Here is a 17,784-nt window from a genome sequence, read left to right on the forward strand (position 1 = left end):
TTTCTTTGTTTTTCGCCTTCTCCTCCCCGCCCGGCTCATAATTGCTCAGTCGAAGCCGCCTCCCGCTCGCTGTCTGTTGCTGTGAGCTTCTGGCCGGCTCCGGAGCAGCTGCCAGGCCGGGCAGCGCGCACCCTCGGTTCCCAGACAGCCCACCCAGCCCTGCCAGCCCTCCACACCCCCGGCCGGCCCTTAAATATTCAAAGAAGGGAGCGGAGAGGACAGACAGCAGACGAGCGCTGCGCCCAGGCAGGCCTGCCTTGACACTGGCCTCAGAATGGACGCCGGGCACCCAGGGCTCGGGTCACCGAGAAACAAGGGCCATAAAACCCGCAGCCCAGCCTGTCTTTGTAGAGATAAACTATTCAAAGTACCTTAACGAATTTAATGGCTGCAGGAGAATACCCCGCCCAGCCCCTGCCACAAACACCGTACCCTCAAAACAGATTCGTAGGACTCAGGGGAGCACAACATTAAACTGTGCAAGATTCTTTTTTTTCTTTTTGCAGCTGACAGGGATACTTTTTCCTTCTGTAATTGAACTATAATCTTTCAAAATGACATTCAGCAAAATTACTTTACTTGGCTTCCAAACATTTGTTAAAAAAAGATAAAATTTATTTTATTAAAATTTCAATCACAAAAAAATGCTATATCTCAGCTAGGCATTTATTTTACTGAACCGGAAAAAAGAAATATAAAGAAAAGTTTCAGTATTAACGTATATAAGAGAACGTTCTGGGGACGACATATAATAAATATGATATATCACTCGGCCTCCCCAAATCTAAATGTCTTTTTAGGACGGGGCATGCCGCTTTTCAAGGAGGAAAAGGTCATGAGAAATCAGTGCAAAGTTCTCGGTTTTACCCTCGTGCCTTGGACTGAGGGGACAGACTGTTCTCTGTGTTTATCTCCTCGCAGAGTCTCAAGGGTTCCCCGGTCCCGCTCTCGGTCTGTGAGGGAATGTCAGCAGCACCTCGAGGGTATCTCTTCTGGGGTAGACTCCGGCTGCAGCGCCTCGAGTCCGTGTTCTGAGTGAGGCGAAGTGTCCTGTTTGGAGGCGGCGAGAGACGGCTGCTCAGATTCAGTCCGGTTTCCTGGGCGCGCCCCCGTGATTTGTCCCGGAGCCGAATGACCCCGCCGGCCGGCAGCAGCTCCCGTGGAACGAGTCTTAGCTCCGTCCAGGGCTCCTGGCCCCGACTTTGCGTCAGTGTCTGTGTCTGGGGGTGCCCTCTCACCGGGGGTGCGGGGTGCCGGCGATGGGGTTCAGGGCCGGCTGTCCGCCGGGCCCCAGGCCGTGGATGAGCACCCGCGGCACCAGGGGCCGCTGCAGCTGCGGGTGGGGGGCTGGGGGAGTCCGGTACATGCTGCTGTACATGGCTGCGGCCGCTGCCGCCGCCGTCGTGCTGTCCATGCTGCTCAGCAGGCTCGGGTGGTAGAAATAGGGCGAGGGGAACATTCTCTGCAGGGCCGAGTAGTTGCCCGCCTCGGCCAGCAGCTCCAGGCCCACCGCCGTCTGCCGCTTCCACTTTGTCCTGGAGGAGAAGAGAACAAGGCTGGGTGAGTAATCTGTGCACTGCGGAGGTCGCTGTGAGCACGACGGGAGCAGAGGTATAGAGAGAGCATAGAACAGGTGAACAAGATGTGAGCATAAGCACGAGTATACACTGCACAGAACCACAGGCATAGAGAGAGCATAGAACAGGTGAACAAGATGTGAGCATAAGCATGAGTACACACTGCACAGAACGAGCTCGAGGTGAGCAGAGGCATAAAGAGAGCATAGAACAAGTGAACAAGATGTGAGCATAAGCATGAGTACACACTGCACAGAACGAGCTCGAGGTGAGCACAGGCATAGAGAGAGCATAGAACAGGTGAACAAGATGTGAGCATAAGCATGAGTATACCCTGCACAGAACGAGCTCGAGGTGAGCACAGGCATAGAGAGAGCATAGAACAGGTGAAAAAGATGTGAGCATAAGCATGAGTATACACTGCACAGAACCACAGGCATAGAGAGAGCATAGAACAGGTGAACAAGATGTGAGCATAAGCATGAGTACACACTGCACAGAACGAGCTCGAGGTGAGCACAGGCATAGAGAGAGCATAGAACAGGTGAACAAGATGTGAGCATAAGCATGAGTATACGCTGCACAGAACGAGCTCGAGGTGAGCACAGGCATAGAGAGAGCATAGAACAGGTGAACAAGATGTGAGCATAAGCATGAGTACACACTGCACAGAACGAGCTCGAGGTGAGCACAGGCATAGAGAGAGCATAGAACAGGTGAACAAGATGTGAGCATGAGCATGAGTATACGCTGCACAGAACGAGCTCGAGGTGAGCACAGGCATAGAGAGAGCACATAACAAGAGAGCAAGAAGTGATTATAACCTTGAAAATACTCTGCAAAGAACAGCATGCGAGCACGAAGTAGGGCACAACAAAAGTGTATTTACATTGCTGGAATCAAAGTGCGACCACTGATATATTATGTCAGCACGAAGGTGAGCCCTGACTTATAAATACACAGCTGGGATCAACATGTGAGCGCAAACGTAGACACTTTTTAAGGACAGCGTGTGTGTACGTAGGTGTGATCAGCTCGTAACCAAGAGTGTGAGCACAGGATCATTTTTATTAGTTGCTGGGATCATAAGTGTGGGGCGACCACAAGCATGTATATGCTGCTGAGATCATCATGTGAGCGTGGGGTGAACACAAGCACATGTATATGCTGCTGAGATCATCATGTGAGGGTGGGGCGAGCACAGGTATGTATTTGCTGCTGAGTTCATAGTGTGAGCGTGGGGTGAGCACAAGCATGTATATGATGCTGTGAACATCATGTGAGCATGGAGTGAGCAAAAGCACATGTATATGTTGCTGAGATCATCATGGGAGCGTGGGGCGAGCACACGCATGTATATGTTGCTGAGATCATCATGGGAGCGTGGGGCGAGCACACGCATGTATTATGCTGCTGAGATCGTTGCACATCGCCCAGGAGCAAGTTTACTCTGCCCAGGAGCTTGATAAAACCGTGAATATAGACTGCGAGGAAAGGAAGTGGCAGGAAACGACACTCCGCCGTGCTCCGAGGGACGCGCCAAAAGAAAAATACGGATTCAAGAAATATTCAAAAGACAGGGCTGGGGAGCGAGCAGGGAGCAGATGTTCACTGCGGGGATCGACATGCGAACACATGTCTATAGAAATATACTGCTGGGGCAACGTATAGGAAATAACCGCGCACGTTTACATTGAGTGTTGACAAGGGGCTGAGGGACTGCGGGTACACACCCGCAATAAGGGCCATAGGAAAGGAAGGACACACACGTGATAAGATACACGGCTAGATAGATCGTTACAGCATGGTGCGGGCAAAGGAATATAGGCGAATATATTATTAATATGCATTACACCAGATATGGGGAGGCATTGCACTAAGGATACAGTATGGGAAATATGACATTTGCGCAAATACTGTTGAATGTATGGTGCGGATAAAAAGTATACGGAGCTATAGGGATAAATGTTATACGCACTTATAATACTAAACACCGCAGAGAATATGGCTTTGAGAAATAACACAAGGACGTACAAATAATATGCCATGGGAAGGATGTGGTGTAAGGGATAATAATATAGATATACATTTACAAACACTGTAAGCTACGAGAATGAATAGAGGTTCGTGTGCACTATTTGAATGTAGTATGCGGAGGAGCATACGGACACAGAGTGACATACACTGGAGAGTGGGCATGATATGTACACTGCATGAGAATGCTATGTCGACGAGGACAATCATATATTAATGCACACTGCAGGGATACTGTATGGCGACGAGATACGAACATATACTTATACATACCCCGCAGGGGGCTGATATATGAAGGCGGGCCATACCAGCACGCATTCATGTACACAGAATGTGACCTGGTGTGGCGAAGGGGATTCGTGTACACTGAATAGGGTATGGTGTGGAAAGGGGAAAATGCACATACATTAATTTACACGGTGAGATATGGTATGGGGAGGAGCAATCCAGACATTTACAACGTGCAGCACATATCTGCATAGGGCAAAAGGGTAATTTAGCAATTTACACTAGGTGTAGTAAGGAACAGAAAGGGCGAGGAAAAACAAATATGAACATGAAATTGACAGACAAAAAAATCACATCGGTAAAAGGAAGGGAAGTTAATAAAAATATCACTTAAGTGATCAAGTTATAAAATACAGGGGGTATGGCAGGAAGTGAATAAGACCTACAAGACAAAGACATATACCAGAAAAAAGGTAGAATGTTGTAACCGCTGTGTGGGTGAATGCATCTCAGTGGGCCCAGGCGGGGTGCTGGTACCCACTGGTTGGACGGTAGCGTGTGCAAGAAGAGGGGTGTACACGCTGGTCGGGACAGACGGGTGGACAGGGTGTTGTGTTTATAGTTTTTTTAATTTTTTTATTCTTCTATGTGATTCTTTACAACACAGGGGAAGGGGTCAGTGGCAAGAGTCTGCACATAGCTGGGTAGAGACCCACGGACAAAAACACAGCAGCAAGGACAGGCAGGGGGGGGTGGGGGGTGCACCCATCCACATGAAGGCAGGGCAGCGCGAGGAACCACTGTACACGGGGAGGAGAGACGTAAGACTGGGGGAGTGGCGCAGGTAAACACGTACTGCGAACAAGGCCCGGAAGGTGAAGAACGGGTGTACAAAACGGAGGAGCGGGGGACACGCAAAGGCGCGGGCTCGGGGTCTATCCAGGCTGGTCTGTGTGTGGCATCGATAGAAGAGTGGACGAGAACATGCACGTTTTGGAGGCTCCTGTCATGAAAATTATACGGAACACGTGGTAAAAGTGCGAGTAGACGCTGTCACAAGTGGAGATGAGAACGTTGAACTGGCGGCGGGAAGAAGGGCACGAGGGAGCTGCATGGGCACCAGGGGCCTCGAGTGGGCACCGTCCACCCGCTGATGGGCACACGAGTGTCGGGACAGGGGCAGCAAGGGGATCCTGCGGGAGAACTGAAGTTCAACGCCGGCAGCAGGTGCGCGCAGACAGGGCGGCGCGTCGAGGGGCCTTGCGCCGGGCACAGGGCAGAGGGCACAGGGCAGAGGGAAGGTTCGACCAGTGCACGTGCAAACTCATCACAGACCTATCACGGCGAGGCCCTCTGCGGCCTGCCCTCTCCAGGCAGGAAATGGTACCAGGCACGCAGTGTGACCACCCTCTCGAAGTCTGTGTCCTGTGGGGCTTCGGCTGCACTTTGCTGCCACCTCAGTCCCCGCCGTAACTTCCCCCAATCCCACCTGCACCTGATTTTGTACTGTTAATCACCAGTTCCCCTCAGTGTCACAGCAAGAAAGAGTGCACTGAGAGGTTCTCTGTCTCATCGGAAGGCAGCTTACACTTAAAGGTAGTAAGTCACACGGGATGTAAGTAAACATTGAGAGCTTCACCGGAAGTAAAGATACACTGACAGGTGTCTCACCGGAAGTTATAACGCAATGGAAATTTCCCGTAATTCAAAGAAAGTCTCGGCCTTAGTCTCACCGGTAGTAAGGACACTGACAAGTTTTCAACTTCACCGGAAGTAAGGATACACTGAAAGGTGTTCCGTCACCGGAAGACGTTACTGAGAGGGGTAAATTAGGCATGAGGAACCCCAGTATCTGGCGCGGTTTGGGCTCCAGGGGCCCGTCCAATAAGGAACACTGACGCCTCCAGGACAGGCCGGTGCTCGCCTGGTTTATTTGCTCTCTGCCCGCTTTACTAAGTCTATGAGCGGACAGAACTCTCCCCGCAAAAAATCAACAAGCACAGCACAGCGCGGCCGGCCTGCATGCAAATGACACTAATGGCGTGCGACAGAATTAGGGTGGCTGCGACCGTCTGTGATGAGACAGAACGTGAAGGCGCGGCTGAGAGCGGGACTTGGCCTCTCAGGGGCCGCCTCGCGGAGGAAGGGGCAGCCTGGACCCCGGACCTCGGACCCCGAGTCCGGAGCTCTGCGCAAAGTGCGCGATAACTGCGCACCGACCCTCTCCGCACCAGAAAAGAGCGAAATGCGAAACCAAAAAGCCAGCCCTTCCAAATTGAATTATAAAGACGCTCCAAGAACACGGCGGCATAATGAGCCTGTGCAGGGACCTCTTCGGGGGACACAGGAAGAGCAGTCAGCCGGATCTCTAATCCGGGCTCGCGCATCATTTATTCATGTGTGTATATTCGCTCACACGCCTTTCCATAGACTCGATTAATTAGAGCCAGTTATATCTTTATGTAAGGTTTGTGGGCCTGGTTTCTCTGCATGTAAATATATTTTAATTGTGCCATGGGAGCTCACGCCTCAGAGACTGCCTGTTTAGAAGCTGGGATTTTTTTTATAAACCAGATGTGAATATTTTGTACATAATTTGTCGAAACGATGTATGAAGACGCTCTTTTTTTACACAAATATCAGCATTAAATACTATCTTTGATCTATTTACATCGTTCACTTTTTTTCACAGTTTTTTTTTTCCAAAACGTGTTTTGTGTGTTCCAAACTACGACCCCAAGAAGATGTGGCGTTAGGACTAGAGCTGCCGGCCTTGACGTCACTTCGATTGAAAGTCACGCGGGCGTTTCTCTTTCCGCTGACGCCATCATGGACACCTAGGGCTGTGCCATGTGTGGGCAGCAGCCCCGTCTCTGTGACCTTCTGAAATGCTCGTGGCATCCTTGTTTGGGGTCGTGACACCGCCCGCACCGGGACCCCCCTTTCACATGCAACATGTGTCTACCACACGGTGGGGCTTATTTACAAGTCCCTTGCGCCGCCGGAGCGTCACTTTTCATATGAGAACAAGTGCCGTCCCGGCGGCGCAAGGGGCTTGTACATAAGACCCGATGTTGTAACTTTACCAACGGGTCTCATCTGGAAGGCGCGCGCCCTGCCGGGCCGTACCCGGGATTATTCTGCCCCGTTTGAGTTCACAGGTGCTCCAATGACGCACTCGTGGGTCATGCTCTGCCACAGTATGTGCACATATGTTCTCAGCCTCACGCGTGTGTGCATGCCACATGTTTCAGCGCAAGCCCCATCTTTCAAATTCGCGTCTCCTGCCTGTGTGTGAGCCAGCGGCCGGAATTACCCGTGTGTGCCTGTCTCGAACACGCCACGTATGTTTGTGCGCGTGGGGGTGTCTGAAACGTCGTTGGTGTGTGTGAGTCCGTGTAGAGCACGTTGTGGGTACCTGTGTTTGTCAAGAAAGCCGAGGTCGGCGTGGAGCAATCCGATTTCGTGTGTCTGTTGGTAACGTGCGTTTTGTGGTGTAGGTGAGTGTATGTGTTTGTTTATCAGTGTACTTGCCTTTGGGTGTTTGTCCTTGTTCGCTAATGTGTTTGCTGTGTGTGGCCTTTCATGTCGGTGTGTTTTGGCGGAGTAGGTGAGTGTTTGTGGTGCGTTTGTGTTTCTCAGTGTGTCTGTCCTGGAGTGTTTTTATGTGTTTGTGCTGGAGTGTTTTTATGTTTGTCTGTGCTCATGTGTTATTGTGCTTGCCCGTGCCTCTCTGTGAGTGTTATGGTGTGTGGGATTCTCAGTGCGTCTGTCCTGGGGCTCCTCCTTACCTCCGGTTCTGGTACCAGGTCTTCACCTGGGTGTCGGTCAGGTTGAGGGCGGCGGCCAGGTCCATGCGGTCCTGCACGCTCAGGTACTTCTGGCGCTCGAAGCTGCGCTCCAGCTGGTTCAGCTGGTGGTCCGAGAAGGCGGTCCGGGCCTTGCGGGGCTTCTTGGCGCGCACCGGGGGGCTGTCCCGGCTGCTGGAGATCTCACGGTCACATTCTTCCTTCGTGCCTAGAGCAAAGAACCCACAGCTCCGATTAGAACAAGTCACGGCGCGGTACACATTTACAGAGGTCCTTTTCGGTTTACAATGAGCTGCACCAATAATATATATATTATATCTTTGTTTACACACACACATATATATATATATATATATATATATATATATATATATATATATATATATATATATATAGTCCCATCATTTTTACATTATAGCTAATATATGTGTGTATATATATATATAAATATATAAATATATAAATATATATGTATATATATATATATATACACAGATATATATGTCAACACACACACACACACATATATATATATATATATATATATATATATATATATATATATATATATATATATATATATATATATATATATATATATGTGTGTGTTAGTATTTTGATTGAGTCAACCAGTAGCAATTTTTGATTAGTAGAATATTTCGAAACCTTCGACAAATGTTCCTTAAATGTTTCAACAATTACAATAAACAATTGTTTCCCTTCATAGATTTTTTTCTCTTCCCTTCAAAGTTTCGTATTTATTTTGAAGTTCGTCAAATGTTATTCAGGTTGGGACGGTGCATCCAGACGTTAAACATTCGATTACAAGTGTGCAATGAAATGTGAAAGTGTGCGCAGAAAAATAAAGAGACGGATATCAATAAATTGTGGTGCAGTGTGGGACGTTCAGGGGAATTGCTAAAATACACAATTTATTAGCTGTGTACAATATTGATTGTGTATCGGCACCCGCATGAACAGATACTATTATATATGTATATATAAACACACACACACGTGTAATGAGATCTGTCTAGTGATAGATAGATAGATAGATAGATAGATAGATAGATAGATAGATAAATAGATAGATAGATAGATAGATAGATAGATAGATGGATGGATGGATGGATGGATGGATAGATAGATAGATAGATAGATAGATAGATAGATAGATAGATAGATAGATGGATGGATGGATGGATGGATGGATAGATAGATAGATAGATGGATAGATAGATAGATAGATAGATAGATAGATAGATAGTTAGATAGATAGATAGATACATAGAGTAGGTACATTTTCGAACCCCCACACAATAAGGCATTCCTCTACATAGATAGTTAACCCGACAGAGTAGATAGGCTGATAAAATAAGACAGACAGACTGAGATGTATAGACTGACAGCCTGCAGACTCTAAGGGAAACATTAAAGTAAATGCCTACATTCCAGCAAATGGCAGATGCCCGTTATTTGCGTGGACTGTACAAGGTATTACGGATCTGACTCCTCTTTACCTGACGCTGTGTGCGATTTAATGCACCTCTGTATGTTATATTTCCTACATTTTCCGCACGTCTGTTTTTTAAGTGTAACTAGACCCGGCGCGGCTGTTCCCGAGGCAGATGCCCGGACGCCCCCGATCCCCCCTCCGAGGTCCGGCGTGCGCAGCCCTGCCCTCCGAGGGACGGCCGCGGAGCTCGGCCCGGTGACAGCGCCGCTGCTTGTCAAGGTGGTGTTTTTGGCTGAAATGCGGCGCGATCGATGTGTCAGTCCGTCTCCGCGGTGGCAGTCCTCGCAGCTGCCTTGATCCTCCCCGCAGGAAGAGCCATAATCTCTCTAATTGCCCCACTGGGGAGGGCGGCGAGCGCTCCTCCGCGCCGGGCTCGGCAGCTGCTGCCCGGTCTGGGCCGCTCCGAGGACCGGTTCATCGCAGCCGCTGGGGCCTGCCGGGCGGCTGAGCCACACCGACTCTCCTTGGCCCGGTCTGGGCTTCCCCCCATTTTAACATTCACCCATCTGCGGTTCGCTGCTTTAGAAAAGATGCTCCCTAAAGTTTTGTGTTGTTGTTGTTAATACAATTAATTTCTTTAATTAAATACACAGATACCCTAGCATAATAATATATATATATTTTTTAAATACACATGGGTCGCGCACAATGTGCGTTTATCACAGCATTAAAGCAACGCTGAATTTTCGTGTATAATGTCTCTCTTTTAAATGTTATCTAGTATTAAAGGACAGGTATGTGACAAACCCTCCGGCGTGGGTCCGGTTTTTTATTTAATTTTTTTTGATCTAGCGAGAATCAATGACAGGAATCGGTACATTTTACACAGTTGAACGCTCGCAAACCTATCGTGAGATTCAGAAGTGCGTGTGGAGCGATCCCAAAAATGAACGCAGCGCACGAATTAATCAAACAGTTTCTGGGCTGGATCAAGTAATGGGGTTCGGTCCCAGAGGTCTGTTTACATTTTAATTAATACACAAACTAAAGGCGTGCCCAGAAAGGCCACAGAGCCACCGTGCTGGGGGCAGCGCCCCCAAACCCCCGCCAGCCGACGCCAGTGTGAGCCTGGGGCTCGGGCGTCCTCTCTGCCCGGGACGCGCTCACTGGAGCCTGCCACTGTCCTGGGCAGGAGCTTCCACCGTGGGGCATTACCGGGCAGGGATTTCCACTCATATTACTTGGAAGCTACTTTGATCAGATCATGACGCTCGTCCACGACCACTTTTGACAGTTTTAAACAAACCCCACACCCTCCGCAGTGCTTCGGACGGCGGCACAGCGGAGGGCCCAGGTAGGTGTCGAAAAGTGGGTTGGGGGCAGAAAGAGAAGGGGGGCCTTGGTGCCACCGGGAGTATTGGTTCAGAGTTCCCCGTGTCTCCCCGGATCAGGGGTGGGCCCTGTTGGCGAGGAGAGGCCTCGGTGTCCCCGGGAGTCCCGGAGGCTGGGGGCAGTCAGAGAACTCTGTTAGACGGAAGAGGCCTCCAGCGTTTCTGGGGTTTCAAGGGGTCGGCAGAGAGGCCTCGGTGCAGCAGGGTTTAGGGGAGCTCTGCCCGAGGAGAGGCGCTCGCATCTCCAGGGGGTGGGATAAGTATTATGGCTTCAGTAGGGTCGGCAGAGGTAAGCCCCTTGCTTATCTCACTGGATCAAAAATCCTCCGGTCTTCCCGTGCGTATGAGAAGCCCCGGTAAGAGCTGCTGCCCAGAGACGGAGCTCTCTGTCCCGGCACACCGGGCATGATCCATCCGGCGAGTCTGACCAGTGACGGTGGCCCTGGGACAGCTTCTTGCCGCTGCAGCTGGAGGGAGGGCCCCGGCCGCTTCAGGTCACAAGGAGCTGTCTCTCGGACCAGGCCCCGAGGTGTCTGCCTTGGGTTCCTATCACAGGGGCTCTCCCTGCCTGTCACAGGCCACGGTCGGAGCCTTGACCCACGTGGGCCTTTTCTGTCTGAAATCATCTGTTTGCTGGAACTTTGCATCCAGGAGTTACAAGAGACATGTCCTGCCTGGAACAGGCCCACACTCAGTTTTAACAGGGTGGGATAGCTTCCTCGTATCCCAAGGGGACATCCATGTCTTAAGGTGACTCAGGGATACCCCTCAATGAGTGTTAGTGGAGACCGTTCTTGTCTGCACGGGCCCCAGACGGCTCACTGCGGACTCTGAGGTGCAACAGCTCTCTGTCTGCAGAGGCCCGTGCGGCGACTCCCTGCACCTCTAAGGGGCCCTTGTGGCTCTCCTGGCATAAGGAGTAACCTCGGGCAGCTTCCTCTGGGGTCCTAGGCCGCTGCCGAGGCTCTCACTTCCTGAAGAGGCACTTGCTGCTGCTTCCTGTCAATCCAGAAATCTCCCAACTCTCTTTGTATGAGAGTAACTCGGACACTCTCTCCCTGTCCCCACCCTGTATGAAGAGTAACCTCGGACACTCTCTCCCTGTCCCTCTGCCAGCCTCTCGCTGCCCTCGCTGTATGAAGAGTAACCATGGACAGCTCTCTACCTGTCCCCTCCCCGTATGAAGAGTAACCTTGGACAGCTCTCTACCTGTCCCCTTCCTGTGTGAAGAGTAACCTTGGACAGCTCTCTACCTGTCCCCTTCCTGTGTGAAGAGTAACCTTGGACAGCTCTCTACCTGTCCCCTTCCTGTGTGAAGAGTTACCTTGGACAGCTCTCTACCTGTCCCCTTCCTGTGTGAAGAGTAACCTTGGACAGCTCTCTACCTGTCCCCTCCCCGTATGAAGAGTAACCTCGGACAGCTCTCTACCTGTCCCCTTCCCGTGTGAAGTGTAACCTCGAGCAGCTCTCTGTGCCTTCTTACTGCGCTCCAGAGGTTGTCTCTGCCGGAAGGTAGTCCCGGGTCAGTTCCGAGGTTCACATGCGCTCTCTCTGTCTGAAGAGGGCTGTAGAACAGCTCCGGGATGGTTCCTAGGGGTCACATAACCCCCCCTCACCCGAAGAGGCCATCAAGTGAACTCCCTGTGGTTTCCTGGCATCATTAGAATCTGTTCCTGGCTGAAAAGAGGTCTGAGCCACTCATTGCACATTACTCAGGCCCCAAGCGCCCTCCTCCCTGTCTGAAGATACCTGTCTCAGAGCCTCTCTGTGGTCTCCCTCTTTGTCTGAAGAGGGCCCGGGATAGCCCCTGATGGTCACTAGGGCCCTGTGACGGCCCCCGGCTCCCCCACCTCCCCTTCGGTAGCAGGCTGCGGCCGGCTCAGGGCCCCGCTCGTCTCAGGTACTCACCGTGGCCTTTGAGGTCCATGTGCGCCTCCTCCCGCGCCCGCTCCATCTTGCTCTTGGCCTCCTGCATGTCTTGCTCCAGCTTGGGCCGGTAGGCCTCGCCGGCCCCTTCCGGCTTCGGGGTGTGCTGGTGCGGCGGGGAGGGCACGCTGGTACTGTACGGGGCGCAGGCCGCCAGCGGCTTACTGTCGCCCAGAATGTCCTTGATGAGGAAGGACGAGGTGGACGTCCTGGCGCCGGCCCCGGCGAGGCCCAGGGGGGAGGGCTGCTGGCAGAGGTGCGGGTGGTGCTGGTGGTGCGGGTGCTCCTGCCCCAAACAGTGCTGCTCGGGCTCTAAGGTGACGGAGATGGGCGAGGAAGGGGCACTGCCCACAGTGTCAATGTCCGAGCAGGGCGGCGAGAGGGGAGTCTGGACGCGAAAGTCCCCCACCAGAGTCCGCTCACATGGCCGGTAGTCGGTGCCAGGGCTGGCCCCGGAAAGGATGGTGTCTATGCCGAAACTCGAGGCGCTGGAGGCTTCCATGGCAGCGCTGCGTGGACGCCTAGGTGCAGCTCCTCATACCGGGCCTCGGTGCGCCAGAGAAACACTGGCACCTGGACGCGCAGGTCAGGCGCAAACTGCAGCAAAGCTGTACAATTCCCTGAAGGCAACAGTGGAGAGCAAAGCTCCGCGCGGTCACAGATGGAGTGAGTTCCTCGAAGACACCTCGGGCTGCGCAGGGCTAGGCGCAGACACACGTGAGGGCGCAACTTTCGGCGCAGACGCCTGCAAGGATGGACGAGACCCCCGCAGATGCGCCTGGAGTCGAGGACACTGGAGGGCGCAGATCTCTGTGCAGACACCTGTCAGTGGGTAGGGCTCAGCACAGACACCCAGAAGAAACCCTGGGCCCCCTGGGGTGCAGGTGCTGGGGGCTGCGGGAGCCGTGAGTGACTGGAGGTGCAGGTCCTGTCGGTGCCCGAGGCTCCGGCTTTCACTGAGGCTCCTCCTGGCTCCGGCTGAACTTTGTTTGAAAGTTGGATGCGCTGCGGGAGCGGAAGGGACGGACTCCGGCCTCTGCGTGCGCTGATCCGCTTCTCAGCCTCCGCCTCCCCCGCACCGACTCCAGTCCCCGCCGCCCGTGACGTCACCGGGGACAGGCCGACCCCGGCCCCGCAGCCCAGCCCCGCGCGCGCCCACTGCGCCTCCGCGCGCCAATTGGTGCCCAGGTGCGTGGAGTCGGTGACGAACCGCGCCAGCAGCCAATCACCGGCCGCCCATCACCTCGCTGACACCGAGCCGCTACTGAGCAGGGCTGCTCTCTTTTTGGTCGGTCGTGTGGGCATCTTATCTTAAATTTCTATAGGAACCATTAGCACCGGGAAGCAGCAGAAACTGGAAAAAATAATTAAAAAACGAAAGGTGAAAAAGGTTTGAATGCAGAAATGAAAAAAGAATGACCGAAAAATAAAGAGAAAAAAAAGAAAGAATTGATAAAAATGAAGAAATAGAACGAAAAGCGGGAGAAGAGAAATATATGAGAAGAATGAAACATACATATCGCCAGAAAAGACTCACAAGGAGAAGGAAGAAAAGCGAGGACTAAAAAGCTGGAAGCCACAGAAAGCGCCAGGAAGAAAGAAAGCAGATGAAAAGGGACAGTAAACAAAGGGAGCGGCAAATAGCAGTCTGTGGGTCTTTGGAAAGATCCACTGTGTTTCAGTGTGACTGAGGCCCGGCGTGTAAGAATGTCAGTCAGAGAGCGACGGCTTCTCCCAGCCACATGCACTTGTTAATGAACTGTTGTAGCAAAGACGATGGCTCTGGGCGCTGCTATAAAAAGGAATACGCGCTCGCAGATAATGCTTAGCTTGGCTCTCCGTCTCAGTACGAGTTTCAACATCATTCTCTCGCCTCGCAGATCCACGCCCCGAAGTTCAAAGAAGATGATCTACGGAAGAGCGAGACGATTACAATGCGTGTGACAAATATATCTTCATTGAATAATCAGCGTTCACATGCAAACGTACATACACAGACACACGCATGCACATACAGACATGTACTAACACATATGTACACATATATGAACAGAAACTCAGAGACAGATATTGTGAACTGCGCTCTTCAGCGGGAACGCGCCAAAGACACTCCTGGAAGTGTAGCGCTCATATGAACAAGGCTTGGTCTCTTGGCGGCACACTGAAGTGAAAGATTCCTCACTCAAACTCCCACTCAGGCCTGCTGGGTGCCGTGTCCAGAGGCAACTAGAAACAACAATAAGAACAATAATCATGATTTTAGACAGCGCCTCATATTGTATTTTGTGTACATAACATGTTCATCAATACCCAGGGCACTGCTGCTCGCCTTCTCAGGCGCTGGAAGGACATTTCGCCTTGGACTTTGTGTTTTTAGCCCGGGGAGTGCGGGGCGATCTCGGCGCTGGAGGCTGAAGCAGCTTTGCCCTGGAGGGGTGAGTGGTCTTGTCTGAGTGGTGGGTGCCAGGAGCCCTCTGAGCCGGAGTGGCGGCTGCTCGTGGCTCGAGCTGAGGGATTGTGTGACCTCGGCTCGGGAGGGGTGGGCGATAGGGACCTCGGCCCTGGAGGAATGAGTGACCCAGGCTGGGGAGCATGGCGCTGCGTGACCTCCGCTCTCAAGAAGTGAGTCATCTTGGCTGCGGCAGGGGTAATGAGTGACCTTTGCCCTCAATAGGTGAGTGCGGACAGAGGGACACTGAATGCCTTGCTCTGAAGGAGTGAGGGCCCTTGGCTGGTATGGGGTGTGCTGAGTGACAAAGGGCTGGGGAAGAGGTGCACTGAGCTGCCCTAGCTCTAAATGAGTGAGTGCCGTAGTCTGGGACATGGGGTGCAGAGTGACCTAGAGGTGAGTGCTCTTGGCTGGGTGACCCTTACTCTGAAGGGGTAAGCGGTCTCAGCTGGGGCAGTGGTGCACTGAGTGAACTCAGCTTTTAATGGGTGAGTGCCGTAGGCTGGGACTAGGGGTACTGAGTGGCGAGGGGTGAGTTCTCTCGGCTGAGGCAGGTGACTGAGTGCCATTGCACGGAAGGGGTGAGTGCCCCTGGCTGCTGCAGAGAGGTCTCGGCGCGGGAGGGGGCGCTCTCTGCAGCCCGCACCGCGCGGTGCCGGCCCCGCCCCCGCCGCTGTCTCTTGTTGAATGTCAGGGTAATGGGAAGTGCCAGTGACAAGCCGGCGTATTACTCCTGATTAAGTGCCGTGTTCAACCTAATTAGCAGAGTAATTATAAGGTGCTAATGAATGATTCAAAGTTCTCGGAGTTCTATTTTACTTGGAATTACCATTTTAAGACCCCATGAATCTGTGGCAAACCTGCCCCACGCGCAGACATGTCACCCGGCTGGAGAAATATGTCAGTTCATATGTTGGCACTTAAGGGCTCCCAGCTTATAATTGGTTACTTTTAATATATCTGCGAGAAAACCGTATGGCGAATGACATGGAAACGGCATTTAAAAACACACACACTAAAAAAACCACATCAACTTCTGGAAGCATGGAGGCGTCTGCTGCAAACACTGATTCCTCCGAGGGGCAATGCTGCACCCTACTGCACGAGGGCTGTGCCATGCAGCGCACAGAGGGACGAAGGCGCAGGAGGCCCAGGGGCACACCGTGCTCCATGGGGGTAGGGCGGTGTCACTGGTGATGCCCACTGCAAAGGAGGACCAGGTAGGCGCCCTGCTGTGTGAGTGGGGTCGGGAGCAGCTTGCTGCAAGAGAGGGCCCGGAGTGCAGCTTGCTGCAAGAGAGGGCCCGGAGTGCAGTGTGCTGCAAGAGAGGGCCCGGAGTGCAGTGTGCTGCAAGAGAGGGCCCGGAGTGCAGTGTGCTGCCCGCGAGGGGCTGGAATGCAGTGTCCTGCACAGGAGGGCTTGGAGTGCAGCATCCCCCATGGGAGGGGCTGGGAGCAGCGCGTTACATGAGAGGGCACGGGGTGCAGTGTGCTGCATGAAAGAGGTTGGGTGGAGCATGCTGCGCGAGAGGGCCCGGGGTGCAGTATGCTGCATGCGACAGGCTGGAGTGCAGTGTACTGCATGAGAGGGCCTGGAGTGCAGTGCACTGCATGAGAGGGCCTGGAGTGCAGTGCACTGTATGAGAGGGCCTGGAGTGCAGTGTGCTGCATGAGAGGGCCCGGAGTGCAGTGTGCTACATGAGAGGGCCCAGAGTGCAGTGTACTGCATGAGAGGGCCTGGAGTGCAGTGCACTGCATGAGAGGGCCTGGAGTGCAGTGCACTGCATGAGAGGGCCTGGAGTGCAGTGCACTGTATGAGAGGGCCTGGAGTGCAGTGTGCTGCATGAGAGGGCCTGGAGTGCAGTGCACTGCATGAGAGGGCCTGGAGTGCAGTGTGCTGCATGAGAAGGCCTGGAGTGCAGTGTGCTACATGAGAGGGCCTGGAGTGGAGTGTGCTGCGTGTGAGGGCCCGGAGTGCAGTGTGCTGCATGAGAGGGCCCGGAGTGCAGTGTGCTGCATGAGAGGGCCCGGAGTGCAGTGTGCTGCATGAGAGGGCCCGGAGTGCAGTGTGCTGCATTGAGGGGCCTCGGAGTGCAGTGCACTGCATGAGAGAGCCTGGAGTGCAGTGTACTGCATGAGAGGGCCTGGAGTGCAGTGTGCTGCATGAGAGGGCCTGGAGTGCAGTGCACTGCATGAGAGGGCCTCGAGTGCAGTGTGCTGCATGAGAGGGCCTCAAGTGCAGTGTGCTGCGTGTGAGAGGCCCTGGAGTGCAGTGTGCTGCATGAGTGGGCCTGGAGTGCAGTGTGCTGCATGAGAGAGCTTGGAGTGCAGTGCACTGCATGAGAGGGCCTGGAGTTCAGTGTGCTGCATGAGAGGGCCTGGAGTGCAGTGTGCTGCATGAGAGGGCCTGGAGTGCAGTGCACTGCATGAGAGGGCCTGGAGTGCAGTGTGCTGCATGAGAGGGCCTCGAGTACAGTGTGCTGCGTGTGAGGGGCTGGAGTGGAGTGTGCTGCGTGTGAGGGCCCGCAGTGCAGTGTGCTGCATGAGAGGGCCCGCAGTGCAGTGTGCTGCATGAGAGGGCCCGGAGTGCAGTGTGCTGCATGGGAGGGCCCGGAGTGCAGTGTGCTGCATGAGAGGCCTCGGAGTGCAGTGCACTGCATGAGAGAGCCTGAGTGCAGTGTGCTGCATGAGAGTGCCTGGAGTGCAGTGCGCTGCATGAGAGGGCCTGGAGTGCAGTGCACTGCATGAGAGGGCCTCGAGTGCAGTGTGCTGCATGAGAGGGCCTCGAGTGCAGTGTGCTGCGTATGAGAGGCCCTGGAGTGCAGTGTGCTGCATGAGAGGGCCCGGAGTGCAGTGTGCTGCATGAGAGGGTCCGGAGTGCAGTGCACTGCATGAGAGGGCCTGGAGTTCAGTGT

At 53.2% G+C, this 17,784-nt stretch overlaps 1 protein-coding gene across 1 annotated transcript; it reads right to left on the minus strand.

Moving 5' to 3' along the window:
• Window positions 1-1,234: 1,234 nt before the first annotated feature.
• Window positions 1,235-12,923, minus strand: BARHL2 (BarH like homeobox 2). Its single transcript, XM_078659275.1, has 3 exons — window positions 12,404-12,923; window positions 7,631-7,856; window positions 1,235-1,535 (listed from the first exon to the last, which is right to left on the minus strand). The coding sequence occupies exons 1-3, from the start codon at window positions 12,921-12,923 to the stop codon at window positions 1,235-1,237; spliced, it is 1,047 nt and encodes a 348-aa protein (XP_078515401.1).
• Window positions 12,924-17,784: the final 4,861 nt, after the last annotated feature.

Source organism: Lissotriton helveticus, chromosome 1_1 (genome assembly GCF_964261635.1).
Source record: "Lissotriton helveticus chromosome 1_1, aLisHel1.1, whole genome shotgun sequence".
NCBI lineage: Eukaryota > Metazoa > Chordata > Amphibia > Caudata > Salamandridae > Lissotriton > Lissotriton helveticus.

Coding starts and splice junctions, on each gene's coding strand:
- BARHL2 (XM_078659275.1), bottom strand. CDS start 12,923: ATGGAAGCCTCCAGCGCCTCGAGTTTCGGCATAGACACCATCCTTTCC. Junction 7,857..12,403: donor CATGGACCTCAAAGGCCACG/GTGAGTACCTGA, acceptor TCTTTGCTCTAG/GCACGAAGGAAGAATGTGAC. Junction 1,536..7,630: donor ACCTGGTACCAGAACCGGAG/GTAAGGAGGAGC, acceptor CTTCTCCTCCAG/GACAAAGTGGAAGCGGCAGA.